We start from the raw sequence: 18,099 nt of genomic DNA, 5'->3' as shown, positions 1-18,099 counted from the left end.
GACTCCAAGCAAATTTCATGGAGGTATGTCATAGACATTTGTTTGTTACAGTCCCTACACGGTTTAAACCCTGTTGACTTGGGAGGTGATGTTTTTCATTGCACACTGCCATTTTGAAATAATTTTGAGATCATTGTCTTATGAGAAAGATATGGGGAGTTCAAGGTTCATGTCTGGTGGTGTGGAAAGAAAGGAACTGATGTCAGCATACACATATTGCTCCTGTATGGGGTCCCGTGCATAACTTCAGGAGCAGAAGGACGTTGGCACGGAACGGCACAACACCACCTACGAGTTTGCAGGGGTACTCCCTGAAAAGTTTCTGGATCCAGTCTGATGCCTAAGGAATATTCAAATGGTGAGTAATCAGTGGTTAGAAGTAATTATCAGAAGCAGTTTATTTCTCAAAGTCTGAAGTTTTATCTCCTTACTCTCTCTAGTATCTTTCCTCCACATCTGTGTTTCTGATTGGCAAAGTTGATTCTGATGTTTATCATGCAGGCCTTAGGAAAAATTATCACTGTGGGCATTGTCGGTTAGGGGTATTCTATTTAACCCACTGGGCTTGAGACGTGTAGACCTACAACATATCTCGTTCATAAAAAATATTTTTTTGAAAAAAATATTGTGCTTCCTTACACGATGCAGGGGGAGCCAGTTATTAATAAATGACATGAATACATCACAATTTAAATAAACATTTCCAGCTGTTGGTTTAAAGTATTAATGCATTCACTGTACATTGTCAAACATTACACTTTTCTACATTTAGATTTTCATATTCAATAAGACACGAAGATATGAAGGGAAGAACATTTGGAAAGAAAAGGTAAAAAGTAAAACATGGAAATATTTGGCATTGTGATAAAAGAACAATGCATAATTACTTTTCAGTAAATTCTGTCCTTTTGCAGATGCCAGTCCTAACTCTAAACGCCTGTCTCCTTCAGTCTTCCTCTCCTTACCTTCAACAGAACCCTTGTAGGTGACGATTCTCCTGCAGTGCCGTAGCTGTTGTAAGGTGTGCAGGTGTACATCCCCAGAGCATCATCGTTTCCAGTTGCTATAACAATGGAGCCATCTTGTTGCATGTACCAGCCAGGGAACTGAAGAAGAGCATGGATTTAATAGCAGACACTATCACTGAGCCCAATTAAACTTAATTAACAGAAAGAACATAAACATAGAAAACACTAACTACAGATCTGGTTACTGTCCAAGGCAAGGAGCTACTACTGGAAGTGGTGATTGCCTACCAGAAAGGTCAGAAATGAGCAGTGAAAACCTAGCCCATGGAAGTACATGTCCTCTTGTTGGGATTTCTTTCAGGGTGAGCATCTTGATTTTTTTTTAAATGCTGAAATCGTGGGGACGTAGACGCTGATCACTTTTAATCCCTTCACCCCCAATTATAACAAGTCAAGGACATGTCAAGTACAGAGGTAGTTGCACAATTGAACTGTTAAAAAGTGTATAACTGCTAACAGCAGTCTGTTTACTTTTCAAAGAACATTGTTATGGCTGAGACTTTGATACCATTGGGCTGCATAGTAGTTCTTCCTGAGCACCACCATTTAAAAGACAGTAGGGCGAAGGGCGAAACTGTAGTTTCTACTGTGGAAGGTGAGGAAGTGTCTAGGTCAGGCCTGAAACTTTGTCTGCCTCTGATTTTTACTTGAGAGAGGCTGATAGCCAGGTGCAGAAACTGAACATTTCATTGTGCCCATGTTGTAGGTACACCAGTTTGAGACTTCACTAGTGCTACCAGTTGTGAAAAGCACCACTTTATACAAAGACTGTGAGTGGAGAGCAGCCTCCGGAAGACACTTGAAAGAGAATCATCCTAAACAGGATCGGAACTTTGGGACAGTAGATCCACATTCTCTATTTAGAAAATGTGTATAAAAGTGGGACCCAAACCCAGGTCTTAGGGCCAGATGTAGCAAAAAAACATTTTGCGAGTTGCAAATTGCGAGTAATAGCGACTCGCAATTTGAAACTCGCAAAATGTTATGCAGAAAGGTGTCTCAGACACCTTCTGTGACTCGCTATGGGGTCGCAAAGACCCACCTCATGAATATTAATGAGGTGGGTCGCAGTTTGCGCCTCCATAGCGAGTCCAGGCACTCACAGGGATGGTGGCCTGCTGGAGACAGTAGACCACCATGTCCGTGACTGCTTTTTGAATAAAGCAGTTTTTTTTTCTTTTTGCAGCCCGTTTTCCTTAAAGGAAAACGAGCTGCAAAAAGAAAAAATTCCGAAACCATTTGGTTTCGGTTTTTTCAGAGTAGGCAGTGGTCCATAGGACCACTGCCTGCTCTGAAAAAATATTTTAAGTGGCATTCACAAAGGAGAAGGGGTCCCATGGGGACCCCTTCCCTTTTGCGAATGAGTTACCATCCACTTCAAGTGGATGGTAACTGCGAGTTGGTTTGCGACCGCATTCGCGGTCCCAGAGCAACTCAGCATGGCGATGCGGTCGCAAATAGGAAGGGAACACCCCTTCCTATTTGCCAGTCGCAGCCTCAAATTGCGAGTCGGTACCGACTCGCAATTTGCAGTTGTGCATCGCGTTTGGCCTTTTGCGCCTCGCAAACTGCGTTTTTCGCAGTTTGCGAGGCGCAAAAGGCTTCCTACATCTGGCCCTTAGTCTCTGCTATTTCACCTAAGTTCCTTATGACCAAGGAAGGGAGTGCTCTGCAGAGTAAACAAAGGATTGCTGTGTGGCCAGGGCTGGTATCTGCCTGACAACCTGTCTCTCAGAGTTCATCTGAAGGTTGCACTTTCTGCTGTAGAGGCTCGTGGGCTGCCATTTGCAAAGAAGCCTGCCATGTGATGACGAGCAATACCAGACCATCCACGCTGTCGTGGTAAGAGAAGACAAGAGTCACATCCAACTCTTGTTGGGGACACACTGAAGCTACACAAATACACTTCGGGCCTCTGCTTGCAGTGGGGCTGATCTATTGAGCTTGGACGAGTAAATAACTAAATTCTGATTTTCAGCTAGCACATTGGGGGCAAGAACTAGAGTAAACAGTGGGTACTTGACTTGTGGGTGAATAAACTGCACCTGAGCCCTATTCATGTTCTACGATAATTGAGGTAAGGGACAGATCCAACTAGGGTCACCCAGGAGGTGGAGCACAGCGAGAAGGGCAGCACCCATAACAGAACTGTGATCAGATCTGCCACCCTGTATTCTGGAACGAATTGTATAGTAGTGTGAAAAAAGTGTATTCTTTTTCCAAAAGACAGGCACTGGGCAGGACATTAAAGTTATTCCGTTTGTGATTTATTGTTGAGTTCTGAGCTCAAACTCCCCAACTGTATCTCTTTGAGGAGCCTGTAATGGCTCATGCTAGTCAACCTGACAGTCAAATGCAGAAATGGATGTACCTGGCTGTGTTTGCAGAGCTGTAGTAGAATGGACCCTAGGATACAGTGGAAATCAACTTCAACCACCACAGTTAGGACCCTGTGGTCCCAGTACAGTGTCTGACAGTGTGTATGTATTGGTATATCTGTGAGTATGCAGGAACATAAACAAATATTGAAAAGAAATCAAGCTCTAAAATAAGATAAAGATAGGGATGCAACATTGTAAGTGAGGAGAGCACAAAGGTGAAGGGAAAAATTGAAAGGTGTAAAGAGAGTAATAGTATGTGCCTCAGTCAAGCATGAAACCTGCCTGATTAGATTTTGCAAACTGTCATTCTGGGCTAAAAGTAGCTGCTGGTGGATTCCAGCTCTTGTTCACGAGCTTTGTCAGATTTGGGATATTTGAAATGGGACAATAACTGAGTGGGTCTATAGTACATATAGGTTGATATTTTAATAAGGGGCGAACTACCACTTTTTAAGATCGTAGGGCCGAGAGGTGGCAGATCAAGAGTTAAACATTGATAACAGGCCTTGCACATTTACCTGATTTTGCAATAGATCATTCATTAGAAGGTACAATTTTTTTAAAGAATGACTTGCAATACACAGACAATGTACTTGCTCCATAGTATCTTTTTGGAGAGTGGAGACTTTGTAACTGAAAACAAGGAAAAGGGCTCACATAGAGCTTTCCTCCTGGATATAATGGCTTAAAAATATATATTTTTGACGGATCTGAGATCTATTCTAGAGTGAATGTGAAATACACTGGCTTGAATGTGAAATGCACAATGTTATCTTAGTGCTAGTAATGGCTAGTTTACACGTGAGACTTTAAGAACTTTGCTAATGAAGTGATACACCAACATACAATTTTATCACGTGGATAATGCAATAAACATTTCAATCAATCAATTAGTTGATTTTTAGAGCACAGCTTGTCACCCCGTGAGAGTATCCAGGTGCTGGCAGGGTCCAGGCGATCATCTGAAGAGCCAAGTCATCAACAACCCACAGAACTCCAAAAGGGATATGGAGATCTAGGAGTGTAGGGGTAGGTTGTTCCATGTCTTCGATGCCAGGTAGGAGAAGCAGCGTCCTCCACTCCTAATTCGTCAGATGCAGAGGGTTTTGGTTAGCGATAGGGAGGCGGAGTGAAGGTGTCTGACTGGCTAGTGAAAGTTTAGGGGGTGCTTCATGTAGGCGGGTCCGCAGTTGTGTACGGCCTTGAATACATAGGTCAGGAGCTTGAAATGGCATCTCTACTGCATAGGGAGCCACTGGCATTCCCCGAGGTAGGGGATGATGTGTGTCTTCAACTTGGGAGCTTAAGGACCAGTCTGGCAGCTGTGTTCTCTATGGCCTGTAGATTGAGAAGTATGTGGGCTGCAATATCTGTATAGGGATTGGTACCGTAGTCCAATCAGCTGGAGATGAGGGCCTGGGTGATGGTAGGTCATGAGCTCTAGGGGAGAAATTTTAATATCTTACAAAGCATGCAGAGGATGAAGAAGCAGGAGGAGGGGGGATGGAGTTGATCTGGGCCACCATAGTTAACTTGTTGTCTAGGATGATGCCACGGTGTCTTGCATGGTCCGTCAGGGTTGGAAGAGGTCTGAGTTCTAGGTCTGTGGTCTACAGTTGGGAAAGGTGGTCTTGGAGTAGTCTTTGGACAGGGAGAGGATGACCTGTGAGTCACTGGCATAGGGTATGATGTTGAGTCAGTGGGTATTGACGATGCTGGCCGGTGGTATCCTGTAAGTGTTAATAAGGGTAGGGCTGAGCAAAGATCCTTGCAGTACTCTACAGACAATTTCTTTGGGTTCAGAAGTGAATGGTGGTAGGTGGACTTTTTGAGTCCTACCGGTGAGGAAAGAGGTAATCCATCGTAAACGATTCCTTGGATGCTGATGTTGTGCAGCCTTGCAATGAGCATTTGTTGGGAGACCGTGTCAAAAGCTGCCGAGAGGTCTAGGAGGATCAGTGCTGCTGCCTCTCCTTGGTTGAGTGAGGCCTGGATGTCATCAGTAGTGAGAGCGGTCTCTGTGCTGTAGTTGCTTTTGACTCCAGATCAGGACGTATCGAGTAGGAGGTTATGTTCTAGATGTGATGAGAGTTGTTGGTTGACAGCTTTTTCTAATACTTTGGCCAGGAACAGAAGCAGGGAGATTGGTCCGTAGTTGTTAACTTCGCTGGGGTTGGCTCATGGTTTCTTGAGTAGGGTGCTGACCTCTGCATGTTTCCAGTCCTCAAGGAAGGTGGCTGTGCCTATCGAGGTGTTGAACAGGATGGTAAGTTTCTGGATGATCCTGGTTTCACCTTGGTTGAAGATGTGGTGTTGACAAAGGTAATGAGGGCCCCTGAGTGGACCGAGTTCATGATAGAGGTGGTGTCCTGAGGGGAGAGCTGGCTCCATTCAGTAAGTCAGCTGGCTTAAGTGATAGTGGGGCCACCGGGTTAGCTGAAGAAATTAGTGGCCTTGGGCTGGGGTTTGAAGTTAATGTAAATTTTGGAGAGCTTGTCATGTAAGAAGTTTGAGAGGTTTTCTCAAAGTTCCAGTGAGGGGTGATGTTATTTGTCACAGCTGAGGGGCTGGAGAATTCCTTGACGATGTTGGGGACTTCTTAGCTTTTGTTGGGACTTGATTGGATGCATGTAGGTAGGGCTTTTTTCCTTCAGTTCTCTCAATTGTCAATGGTTGAGGGCTGTCTTAAAGGAGGGCTTGATGCTGGTGTCCTTGCTAGTGCACCATATCCTTTTCATTGTTTACCACGCATTCTCAGGTCTTCTGTGTACCAGTTTGCCTGCTTCGTGCCCCCACTGTGTGTGTTTTTGTTGAGGATGGGAGCGATACTGTCAGTGCAGTTAGTGACCCATGTGCTGAGGTTTGATGTTCCGGTCTAGACTGTTGCAGGAAGAGGGGTGATTGGTGTTGAGGGTGTTGATCCATATTTGCTATGAGACTTTACTCCAGCTGTGGTAGGGGGTACTAGGCAGACTGGGGAAGGGGGTCCGTGAGCTGGTGATGTGGAAGTGAACAATGGAGTGGTCAGTCCAGGTGAGATCTGAGCGTTGCTATACTAATCGCTGGAGGTGAAGAAGGGGTCAAGCGTGTGGCTTGGAGTTGTGGATGAACTGGGTGAGGCTGATGTTGTTCATGCTGTCGAGGAAATTGGTGGTATTAGTGTTGTTGTGGTCAAAAAGATGGAACATGAGGTCACCTTTGGTGGGGCAATCTTAAACAGTCTGAATATTAATTGTAATTAGAAGCATTACAATATTTCCAAAGGCGATGTGAGAGGCTAAAACTGATAAGGACTCTAAAAAAAATCAACTGTCTCTTTCTCATGTTTCTGCAGATAAGTTATAGATGTAATGTTGAGAGAAGTATTAATGAAACAGGGACTAAATCAGGGAAGGGGCATAAATGGCTTAAAAACTGCTTTTTGAACAAAAGACTTTCTGCTGAACAATAGCCCATCCTACTGGATTTTAATAGTGTGAAGCAATTAATCCAGGTCAATACTTTGCTAATATTCGCATTTGGAGAGCTGCACTTAATTGGTGTGCTGCTTTTCCAAGTGACTGTAGCTCAAAACTATCAAACCTTTGTTTTACCTCTGAGCACAGTCAGCTCCACTATGGTAGGGCTCTGGGTTTGGCACTCACACCCCTATTTCTTTGAAAGGTTTTTTATAATGTGCATGTTTACCATCTCATTGCTTGAACTGTTGCTATATGACAATGACAACAGTCCATCCAGAAAACACCTTGAACTGTTTTTGGAAATGTATGCAGGGACTAATGGGAGATATCAGGCTGAATGTAATCCACCACTGGCAGAGAAGATGGTGTAGAATTTCCAGCAAGACCTTTGGCAGGGCTCCTTAATACCATGGCAGTAGTTGAACAGCCTCTTCTCTCTGTTTCCCAGGTATATTACAGTGGTATCATATTTGATCAATCACTATACTTAGACACCCAGGTCACCACAGTGCTGAAGTCAGGTTACTTCAACTTAATCTTTTCTGACATGTTCTACATCAGCAACCTACCTCTAACAGGCTGGTGCCTTTGTGTCAGTACTCTTCTAATGGCTTCCTCTCACAAAAGGATGTATTTGGGGCACTTGTAAAGACAAAAGACCTTATGGCCAGACTAAAGGATTTCACACATTTGCCCCTTGCATTAGCTTACAAATGGACATTAGGTGAACTTTAAACTGCTTTGGGTAACGCATAAATTATTATGGAAGTGGGCTGGTGATTTTTTTCTAAAGAGATGTAGAAAGTAGGCTTTTACTTTGGGAAGAGCTTTTTCTACATGTTCTTCTGCCATGTTGAATCCTATGTCGCTGTAAACTTGATCAAAAATAGACAATCTAGCCTTTTAGGAAAACACCAAAAACATTTATGTTTCCCGTGAGGAATCATGATCAGTAAATATTCAACTGCTTTATGATTCATTTTAGATGACATTCATCACCTTCTAAAATTATCTGCTTAGTATTTAAATGAGCTATCATCCTGCAAAGGTAATTGCCCAAGCAAGCTCAACAAATATACTGACGTACTGCAAAAAGAGGAAGGAACGGTTTCTAGAAGGATAAGTTACTTACAGGTAAAACTAGTTTTGCAAACAGTTAAATCTATTCTTTAACTACAACTACAAACCAAAGATGCAAAACTTGAGTCTATACCAGATTCCTGCTTAAAACAATTCTTAGCAAAAAGTAAAACCAAAAGAGATAAAGGTAGCAAAAGAAACGTTTTGGAATCGATAAAAGGCATAAAGGCAAGCTTTCAGAAAACAAAGAATGAATACAGAGTAAAGGGTAGGATGTCCTGTACTAATTGATAACGGAACTGAGACACCTTACTGGCAGGAGCTGGATCCATTTAATGCTACTGACCTTGTCCAACTTCAGTGGTTGCCCATCTTTGGTCCAGTTGACAAACAGAAGAGGAGGATTCGCCCTCACTGGGCATTTTATCACCCCTAACATCCCAATTGGCAAATAAGTGTTGAGTGGCATATTAGTCACTTTGGCAGGGTCTGTGATTGTGGGAGGAAATAGAAAGGAAAGGTGAGATTTTTATCAACGTGTACATGTGTGATGGAGGGTGGTGAACTAAAGGAAAAACTAAGGGAACATGCAAATGATTAGGATTATACTAAATGTTAATCAAAGATGGTGAATAGTGAGGAGATTAAACCAGAGCAGAATTAGTATCAAGAAGGATGGAAATTACAGAATTAAGCATGTTGTGGGCTAAAAACTACAGAGGATAATGAGGAAAACAAATTATGGTACGACAGCGTCAATGAGTGATCATGAGTGGCATATAAAGCTACATGATGCACTCATGAATGATAGGAGCCAGAGAAGCTGGGAAGGAATGGAAGAAGCCACAAGGACAAGAATCATCAAGTAGAATGCAATCAGAAAAGGTGAGCAGTTGACTAAAGAACCAGTGGGCGAGCCGCAAAGGTATGAGGACAAGAGAATAACAAAGCCACAGGGAGAGAACCCACAGAGTTATACGAGATAAGAGACACACAAGAATTTCAACAATTAGAGACTGGAACAAAAGGAGAAACAGAATCATTATGGGAGCAGAAAAAGGTGGAATAAGGTGAATGAGAGACGGAAACTATGTTAAAAACAAGCGACTGAACCAAGGGCAGAAACAGAACTATTGAGGGACAGAGAGGACAGGTTAAGAAGAAGAATGAGAAACAAGTGAACACAGAAGGACTGAAATCAGAGGATAAGGAGAAAATGTATTATTGGAACTAGAAGGGGAGAACATTAGGCATGGCGTTCTCAGTACAGCCACAACAACAGAAAAAGGATTCAGAGGATCAAAAGAATCACAAACAATCAGAACACAAAAGGTAGGATTAGGATGTAATGGAAGAGTGGGGATGGAAAACAGAGGTGGCACCAAATGGTGAGGATACTGACTAGAATGAAAAGAGGAAACAACTCAAGTGAAAGCCAGTATATCTAACCAAGTCTTTAAAAGAGCAGTAAATAAATCTATTAACTGTAAAGCTGGACGAGTGACAAAGAAAATGTGTTGTAGCGGTCACACAGGTGGCTGGTCCTCAAATCTTATGCTGCTCCAAGTAAGTCACTCCTTCTGGAAGCCGCCTACCATTGGAGGATAAAGCTGAGTCTGCTGGCATTGACTTGGTGATATTTCAACACTAGATTTCCTTCCAGAGTGGAGGGATGGTGACCAAATAGAAGACAAGAAATGCCGCCTATCTTATCAGGTAGATGAAACTGTACAGCACATTATGGCCCTCATTACAACCTTGGCGGCCGGGTGGCTGCCAATGCGGCCGCACTCCCGCGGGGTCTATTATGAGATCCCCACTGGGCCGGCGGGCGAAAACTTGGTTTCTGCCCGCCAGCCCAGCGGGGATCTCGGCCGCAACACGGGAGCCGGCTCCAAATGGAACTGGCGGTGTTGCGGCTGTGCGACGGGTGCAGTTGCACCCGTCACGCTTTTCACTGTCTGCATAGCAGACAGTGAAAAGCTCCATGGGGCCGTGGCAGGGGGCCCCTGCACTCCCCATGCCAGTGGCATTGGCAGTGACGGGGCCCCTGGGGCCCCACGACTCCCCTTTCCACCAGCCTTTTCATGGCGGTTCTTACCGCCCTGAAAAGGCTGGAGGGGAGTGGAACTCATAATCCCCTGGGCAGTGCTGCAAGCAGCGCCACCCTAGGGGATTTAAACCGCCGGGACAAATGTGGCGGGAAACCGCCGGTCTCGGCAGTGCGACCTGTCGTAATGCCCTTGGAAGCACCACCAGCCTGTTGGCGGTGCTTCCTCCAAAACAGCCCTGGCAGTTGAAGACCGCCAGGGTTGTAATGATCCCCTATATGTATATGCCCCGCTTTGGCTACACAGCGCAGAGGTTTGCTGAGAAAAGAACTTAACAACCTAGGGATCAGGAGTTGTAGGTCAGCACAGACGGAGTTGTTGGACCCAAGGAATACAATGCTAATTATTAGACAGGTACAATTCCTGAATATTTTTCAATCCCTGGCCTAGGCAGATACTTGGATGCAGGTGGGGTAAGAAGAACAAACCTGGCAAGGACTACTTTTAGGTATTATTGATCATGGTGGTTTGCTAGAAACTACCTTTAATGCTGCTGATTCTCCCGCCAGGCCTTGCCCCTTTGCAATTTTATGATAAATCTGTTTATCTCTGTATCCTGCTGTCTGAAAGTTACCAGGCTTAAATATCAGCCTTTTTTTCGCAAATTTGCACATTGTTTCAGCCCTTCTGGCTTTAGATATTAATGATAGGCGTTCTTGCACTTCAGGTTAGACCTGTCTATGGTAGCCCCAGCACTTTGCTACAAAAATTGATGCTCAAATGTCGCTTTGGTTAAATATCTGCACTTTTTTATTGCCTATTGTAGCCCTCATATTTCTGTATCAAAGACTGCTGTTCAAATGTTATCCTGGGTTAATATCTGCACTTTTCCGTAAATTTGCATATTGTGCAGGTCGTCAATGTGTGGCACTTAGGCCCTAGGTTGCTTTTGTTTATTTGAGCTCTAGCAACCTTGCACTAAAAAACAATGCCCAAATGTTACCCTGGTTAAACATTAGCACTTTCTTTGCAAATCTGCATACTATTTAGACCTTCCCTCTTTTAGACAGTGCACGTATTTTTGCACCTTATGCTAGTCCTTCTTACAGTTGATTTAAATGCTACCCTGGTGAAATATCAGCACCTTTTCTGCAAATCTGCATAGTCCTCAGGCCCCTCCGGTCTTAGATAACAATGTTTGGTACTTTAGCCTTAGGTTAAATCTGGTCATTGTGGTTTTAGCAACCTTGTGATAAAAACAAATGTCCAAGTGTTATCCTTGTTAGACACTAGCACTTTCTCTGCAAAGTTTGCATACCAGCTAGTCCTTCCTTGTTTTAGATAGTGTGTGTATTTGTGCGTCTTATGCTAGTTTTTTTTTTTTTGCTGTTGGCTTAGAATACCCTGTTTCAATGACTGTCATCTATGTGAGAAAGAGTGTTTTTTCATGATTGACAATTGTATTTTAAGTTATGTATTTATTAATTCCTTCTGTATTTTTTAATCATCATTTAAGTTTTTTAATAACTAATAAACAAATGTACCTACCTAACTCAAGGGAAAGATCATATGTGATGATCACCAGAATGGCAAAACTTAATTAATGAGAATTGGCAATAGTGGCGAAATGTTAGGTTCGAACAGAAGAGGAGCAATTAACCAAAAACAAATGTGAAATGGGGGAACATAAAATAAGGGGAACAAACCAGGCTAAAACTATGAGCAGGACAACATTGGAGAAGAAACCTGTAGAGGGAGACAAAATTGATAAAGGGAACGCTGGTAAAGATTAAATCCAGAGGATAGGGAGAAAACTGAGTGATAAAAAGGTGAACAAGAACGCAACCAACAGGAATGACAACTTCCAGAGGAAACCGGTTGTGAGTGGCTGGAACCAAGGGGAGACCTTTTAGTAATGGGTAACAAAGGACAGCAAGAATCCTGATGGGTGGGAACCAAAGGAGGACAACAACAAACATCATAGAACAGAAGAGATAAGAGTCCAATAGAGATGAGAAAAAGAGAAAGATCAGTTGGGGATGACCTATAGAAGCAGTGGACAGTAGGAAGAAGACAACTTGAGAGGCAAAGCAATATGATAAGAACTGGAATAGTTGACTAAGCATGATGGATGACAGCCTGGGAGTCAAAGAGACTAAAGGGCATCAGGCCTTATTCATCATGATTGGCAGATCAATGCAATATATGTTTTAGGTTCCAATACAGAGTAAGCAACGCATCCATAGTGTGGAGTAGACAGTTCATGCACAAGGAGAATCATATCCATATATAGCTTTCCAGGCTGGGAGCAATATATCATGGAAGATTGGTGATTGAGAGTATTTCACTTACAGCTACGTTAAGCTGCTGTGTAACTGATCCAAGCAAAGCAAGAGTTTAATTTGAAAGGAAAGTTAGTTGTTTGCCATGGATTAAAAGGGAATTGTTTTCAGTACATTTGTTGTGAAACTCTCACTTCTATGCATAGTCAATAAATGACTGCATAATGAAGCCCAGAGAGATGGGATCTCTTGCAAATCAGTACTATATTTTATTCTACTTAATCCAATGCTATGACCTCTATCTACACCTTCAAACATGCAATACCCCTTTCCAAAGCAGACACTGTAGACAGTCTTACGCAGCACGGTGAGGTATGCAGATGAAGAAGGAGGATGGAGAATTCCATTACTTGGGACACAAGTATATTTTCCTGAGTCCTCAGGGATAACTTGATGAAGAAGGAGGCTTCCATCAACAAGAATGCGAACTCTGGATTGCAGGTGACTGCAAGAAAGTGAAAAAAGAATTTTATATCTGTACTCATAGGTAACAACAGTGCTGCAGTCCTCCTTTCCTTTACCTCCACACAGCAAAGGCTATCTGTCAAAACATGATATATAATGAACTTTGGTACCATTTTAATCCCTGCAACATTTGTTAGTGAAATAAATGGATTTTGTCAGACTTTTATACTAATTTTTCATACAAGGAATGTGTGAATTATGTTTCATTTATTCTTCTTTCAACAAGGCCCTGCAATGGATAAAGGATGTGGGCTCTCAAAAATCACCTACAGAACCCAAAAGATGATAAGGACTTCCAAAACCATCCAAGTTGGTTCTCACGAGGCGCTCACTCACATCTAATGATGTGCACAAATATGCCTTGATGTGACAACCTCAGACAAGGCATCATTGGCAGCCTCCTACTCAATAGCTAAAATCTTTTCACAGATATGCATCTCTTACCTGAGTGGAAAAAACTGTTCTGCCAGGGATCGAGTTTGGAAGTGAATCAATGATATTTCATAAGATGAGTATTGGAAAAATGTATTTGTTTTAGCTTTTGCAATGTGAAAGGATTTTACCACAATTCGTTAACAGCCATCACAGATTCATCATGAGCAGCAGCCGGGAAAGCTTTCTTCCCAAACATTTACAACACAGAAAGCAAGCAAGCATGCTTCCTCACACACAGAACAGGCACCGAAATCTGGTACAATTATAGTTCTGCAGGAGCCACGGTACAGAAGTATTAGAATAAGTGATAATGGTTTCTGTTTTGATTGAGACCACCAAGTAATCCATAAGGAAACCAGATTGTTAATTGTTAATAATAAAGACCCATTCAATGAACAAGCAGAAGTTTTCCTGACAATGTATAAAGCACCTGAGATTAATATTGGAAAAAATGTCAGACTGCAGTGCCGAGTCAAAGGGTATGCGATGGGTCGAATAGACGAGTAAGGGCAACTGTAGTTTCTACCGAGGAGGAATGGATCCGAGCGGGCTCAGGGTCAACACTATGAGACATTGAACCGGAGCTCAAAGGACACAACTGAACCCGACAGCAGGGAAAACAATGGAGACGATACCCATGTGCACTAATAGCAATAGGGGAAGTCACTTTCCTCGTGACTCTAAAACTTCTTTGAAGAAAACCAACTTGCACACTTCTGAGTCGAAAACTAGTTGACAGAAGAATACATAGCATGTGTATCTATATCTACAAATGCTACAAACTTACTGTTAAAGAACACTGGGAAAAGAAGATGTTACACTGGTGGGAAGTGGGAATCTGGGGGGAAAGATAGGTGTCCCAAAATGTGTTTCCCAGCCAACAGGGGGAAAAGGGGAGAGAGGTAAAGCTAACAGGCACACAGCAGCATACTTTCACTGTTCCAGCCTGCAGCCCACCCAGCTCCTGCAATATAAAAATTGGTTGTAAGTTTTTATGGACCAATTTTCAGGTAGGACTGATGGGGAGGAAAAATTATGGTTGTGCTGGCTACCTCTAATCTGAAAGTAGAAAACATACACCTGCCTTCTTGGCTCAGCATTCCTCAGATTCCCAAGCTCAGTGTGTAGAGGGTGTTGAAGGGGAGGGGGGAGGGAGGGTACAAGGGCTTCACTGAACTCTAGGGATTTCCCATGGTCCCAGGTCTCAGCAAGGTATGGGTCCAAGCCCCACAGGGTAATTAGGCAGAAGAGAGAAATCATCAGCCAGGTTGTGCCTTTATCACCTTGGAAATGCATGCCACTGCTCCTCCACTTCACCCCTGTAATTTTGAACACTTACCGCAAGTAGCTGTAGCAGTAGATGATTGAGAGGAAGTGGAAATTTAGCCTGGGCAGAGGGAATGTCATTGCCCAAGTCTACATAAGGGCCTTGATTCCAAAAATGCAAATTCCAGATGTATGGAAGCCTTCTATAGCAATGATAATGAAAGACTGGTTACTAAATCTGACAAAGCTCTGTACATATGAGAAGGTGAACTATCCCAGAATGAAACTCTGGAATAAATAAAAATGTTATGCCTGAACTTCTTTTCTGTTTTATTTTGCCTGAATTTCGTTTAAACTATAGTTGTAGTTGTATACACCAATTGTCTTTTTGTGGAAAAAAATATAAGACAATCGTTTCTGGGGGGATATAGGTAAAGCAATTTAGTGTGATATGTTTTTATGGTATTCGTGTTATTGTATGCCTGTTCAATTTTATTTTTTCAAAAACGTGTATGAATATAAAATAAGCCTAAGGGAGTCATTTCTGCCTCACAAAAACAAGCTGCTTAACTTTGGTAATGATCTTGCTAATGAATTTTCTGCCTACTTTCAGATTCCTCAACTTCTAACTCTGTTCTTGGTACCAAACTAGATCCGGACACTTGAAATAGTGCTATTGCACTAGTAAGTGGCATTAGGGTTCCATCTCAATCGCAGAATCCACATCTGATACGACATCACATTGATTTTATAAGGAGCCACCCAGGTACACCAATGTTAGTTCCTTGTCCTTTTCACCACACTCTCAGTGGCACATACAAGACTGACAAAATTAGCAGAAGTAGGAGTGTACCAAACAAACTTGGAACCTTTTTCAAAATTGCATGGCCACACCTCAGAATGGGGAGTTGGGAAGGATGGATGAGGAACATGTAGGCAGATAAGAGTATCAACCAGAAAAATTAGTGAAGATAAATAACCTGTGCTTCTGAATAGTATTCCTCACCTCTTGACTCAATACCCAAGTAGTGAGTTGGAGGAGATTGTCAAGCCAGGAGGTTATGCAACACATTTGGCAAAATGACCATCACTGCAGAATTCAGATTCAAAGCAATTATGCCTGGTATAAGTGTGAACCGAAGCCCACCTCGCAACCCAACAGATATTCAGGACAGGCATACCCTGGACAGTGCCAAAGAAGAGGACTTCTCCCTTATGAAATGGACCATGAGATCTTCAAGAGGAACCTTCCCGGCACCAGCATAATAGTTCTAAATGCACAGCACAATCCATCAGCAAAGGGTCTGCATCTGAATCACCCTGCCTTTGTGAGAATCAGATTAGCCAAGGAAACCCTGCTAATCATTCTGGTACTTATGGGCCCAATCAATATAAAAATTAATTTCACGTAAAGTTCCGGGCAATGTAGTTTCTCCTTCTCTTTGGTGGGATGAGAAGATACTTGAAATGTTGGCACCACATGAAAAAGAATGAATACCTTTAATAAGCATGAAGCCTTGGTCTTAAGAATCCGTCTGACTGTAAAAAATGTACTAAAAGAGATGAACTGATAAAATCCTCTGCTTTCTCAAAGGGTAGGCTGGGGTAATGGCCATAAAGAAAACAGTCTTTAAAGTAAGGAGGCACGGGGGGGATGTGTATAGACTCAAAGGGTGAACCCACTGAAAACGTAAAAAGGAAGCCCAAAGTTAAGGTCCCATTGAGGAATGAAAAAGAGAGAACAAATGGGTCAACCCTGTCAGAACAAAGTAAGTTTGTAGGAGAACTACTGGTATGGTAAACAAAGGGGCACCGAATAGTCCAGCAAAGTCTTACAAGCTAAGGAAAGCACAGAGTGCAACACATCAGATAAGCATGTCCTGAATGGATCAGTGCACAAAAGGACAAAACAGGACCAAAGACTAGAATAAAGGGATTTAGTAGAGGAGGAGCAGGCTATTAAAGCCACAATCATCACTTCAGATCAAAGGAACTCAGACTACCCTCGCTCCATCTAAGACTGCACCATCTGGGACCACTGATCCTGGATGCATGCCAGGCTGCCTTGAGACAGAGGATTCAATCTATGCGAGACCACCATTCTTTTTCAATCCTCTCTACCTTCTGAAGACCTGTGAAATTTAACAATGAAGTCTTAGTTAATTGTTTGGCTGCTTGGAATCATTCCTATATCTCATTTTTTATAGACCTCAATTTCTGTTCGACAAGACACATAAATTATGCTCTTGACATAGTCCCTTTGTTCTGAGGACAATCTATGAATAACCTTTAGTCGAAACCCACTGAAGTATGAGACTAAAAGACAGATTTACAAGGAACATGTCTGAAGGAGCTTTTTGGATGGACTTTTCTTGTAAAAAAAAAAAGAAACCCATGCAATTGCCATTTTTCAGGATTTTTGTTGTTTAAATACTGTTGAGCTGTTATTTTTTAATGTCTAAACCATGCTTACAACTCTCTGGCACAGAACACTCTACTTGGACTGCTGTATTATTTATGTAAAACACAACTAAATGCATGTATTTTTTCAAGTTTCAATTCCCTTTTATTGACTTACTGCTTATTGTGGTTATGTTGGTTATACCACTAATTCTTGTTGTGTTTCAAATTCACTCCACCTCCATACATGAAGGTGGAGAACTGAGAGGCAAGGACCTAGGACCCAGAGCAGAAGCGGAGGGCACAAGCAGTGAAGCAGGAGATAAGAGTACTGCACCCTGTGTGGCAAGTTGGTGCAATTCACATTATGTTTCCACAACCCTGATGCAGCTTCCTCAGAACCCGGGAATTCAGAGGGTAATTGATGATGAAATGCATAGCTGAGATGGAAAATATATCACATCTTCGGGCATTCTGCAGCAGGAACTGCTGCACAAAAACAGTGAACACTGAGTATCAAAAAGGACCATTAGAGCCTCACTCAAAGTGCAAAGATGTATTGAACCACTTTTGGGTTAAGATGCCACTCCTGATCAGAGAGTTCTTACGACTGAGAATGCCATCCTGTGCATTCAGGGTTCCCACCAGATGGTTTACATTCAGCCAGACATTGTGTGACATTGTGTGCCTACGCCCAAGACCAGAGGTTTCAGTCACTGGGGACTCGAGCTCAAGCCACCTGCTTGATGCGGTATCACATTGTGCTTGTATGTTCCTTCAGGATTTGAATCAAAGAACTGTGGAAAGAAAACAGGAACACCTTAAATGCCAGGTGGATACATGGGAGTTTAGCGACTGACGTGAAATCTTTGCTCTGAAGGAAACACAGGCTGCCGTCTCCTATGCATTAAGAAGCCCAACCCCTGCCAAAGAAGGAGATACCCATAACCACTTTAGCTACAGTCGGAGGGGATAGTTGGGCTTTCCACATGTGGGGTGTTTGACACCAACAACCACTTCAAATCTCGAGCTGTAAGTGGAAATTCCAAATGATGTCTATCATGACCTCCCAAGTGCTGGACCCATGAACAATGGAGATACCACTATATAATGCAATTGAAGGGGCACCAACAAAGTTCACATAAAAAGTAATCGTCCAAGCATGTTGTTCCAACAAAGCCTTTATTTTC

At 42.7% G+C, this 18,099-nt stretch overlaps 1 protein-coding gene across 2 annotated transcripts in view; it reads right to left on the bottom strand.

The window, feature by feature from the left end:
- Window positions 1-18,099, bottom strand: part of IGSF9 (immunoglobulin superfamily member 9) — a 466,550-nt gene that overhangs the window by 256,478 nt on the left and 191,973 nt on the right. For both annotated transcript variants that reach the window (XM_069217763.1, XM_069217765.1), the window contains exons 7-9: window positions 12,643-12,788; window positions 8,297-8,439; window positions 966-1,106 (exon numbers count right to left, since the gene is read on the bottom strand). In XM_069217763.1, coding sequence (XP_069073864.1) covers window positions 966-1,106; window positions 8,297-8,439; window positions 12,643-12,788 — 430 coding nt within the window. The remainder of the gene's footprint in view (window positions 1-965; window positions 1,107-8,296; window positions 8,440-12,642; window positions 12,789-18,099) is intronic.

The sequence above is a fragment of the Pleurodeles waltl genome, chromosome 12 (genome assembly GCF_031143425.1).
Source record: "Pleurodeles waltl isolate 20211129_DDA chromosome 12, aPleWal1.hap1.20221129, whole genome shotgun sequence".
Classification (NCBI taxonomy): Eukaryota; Metazoa; Chordata; class Amphibia; order Caudata; family Salamandridae; genus Pleurodeles; species Pleurodeles waltl.
The sequence above is the reverse complement of the archived record's forward strand: the minus strand, read 5'-3'. Positions and strand labels throughout refer to the sequence as shown.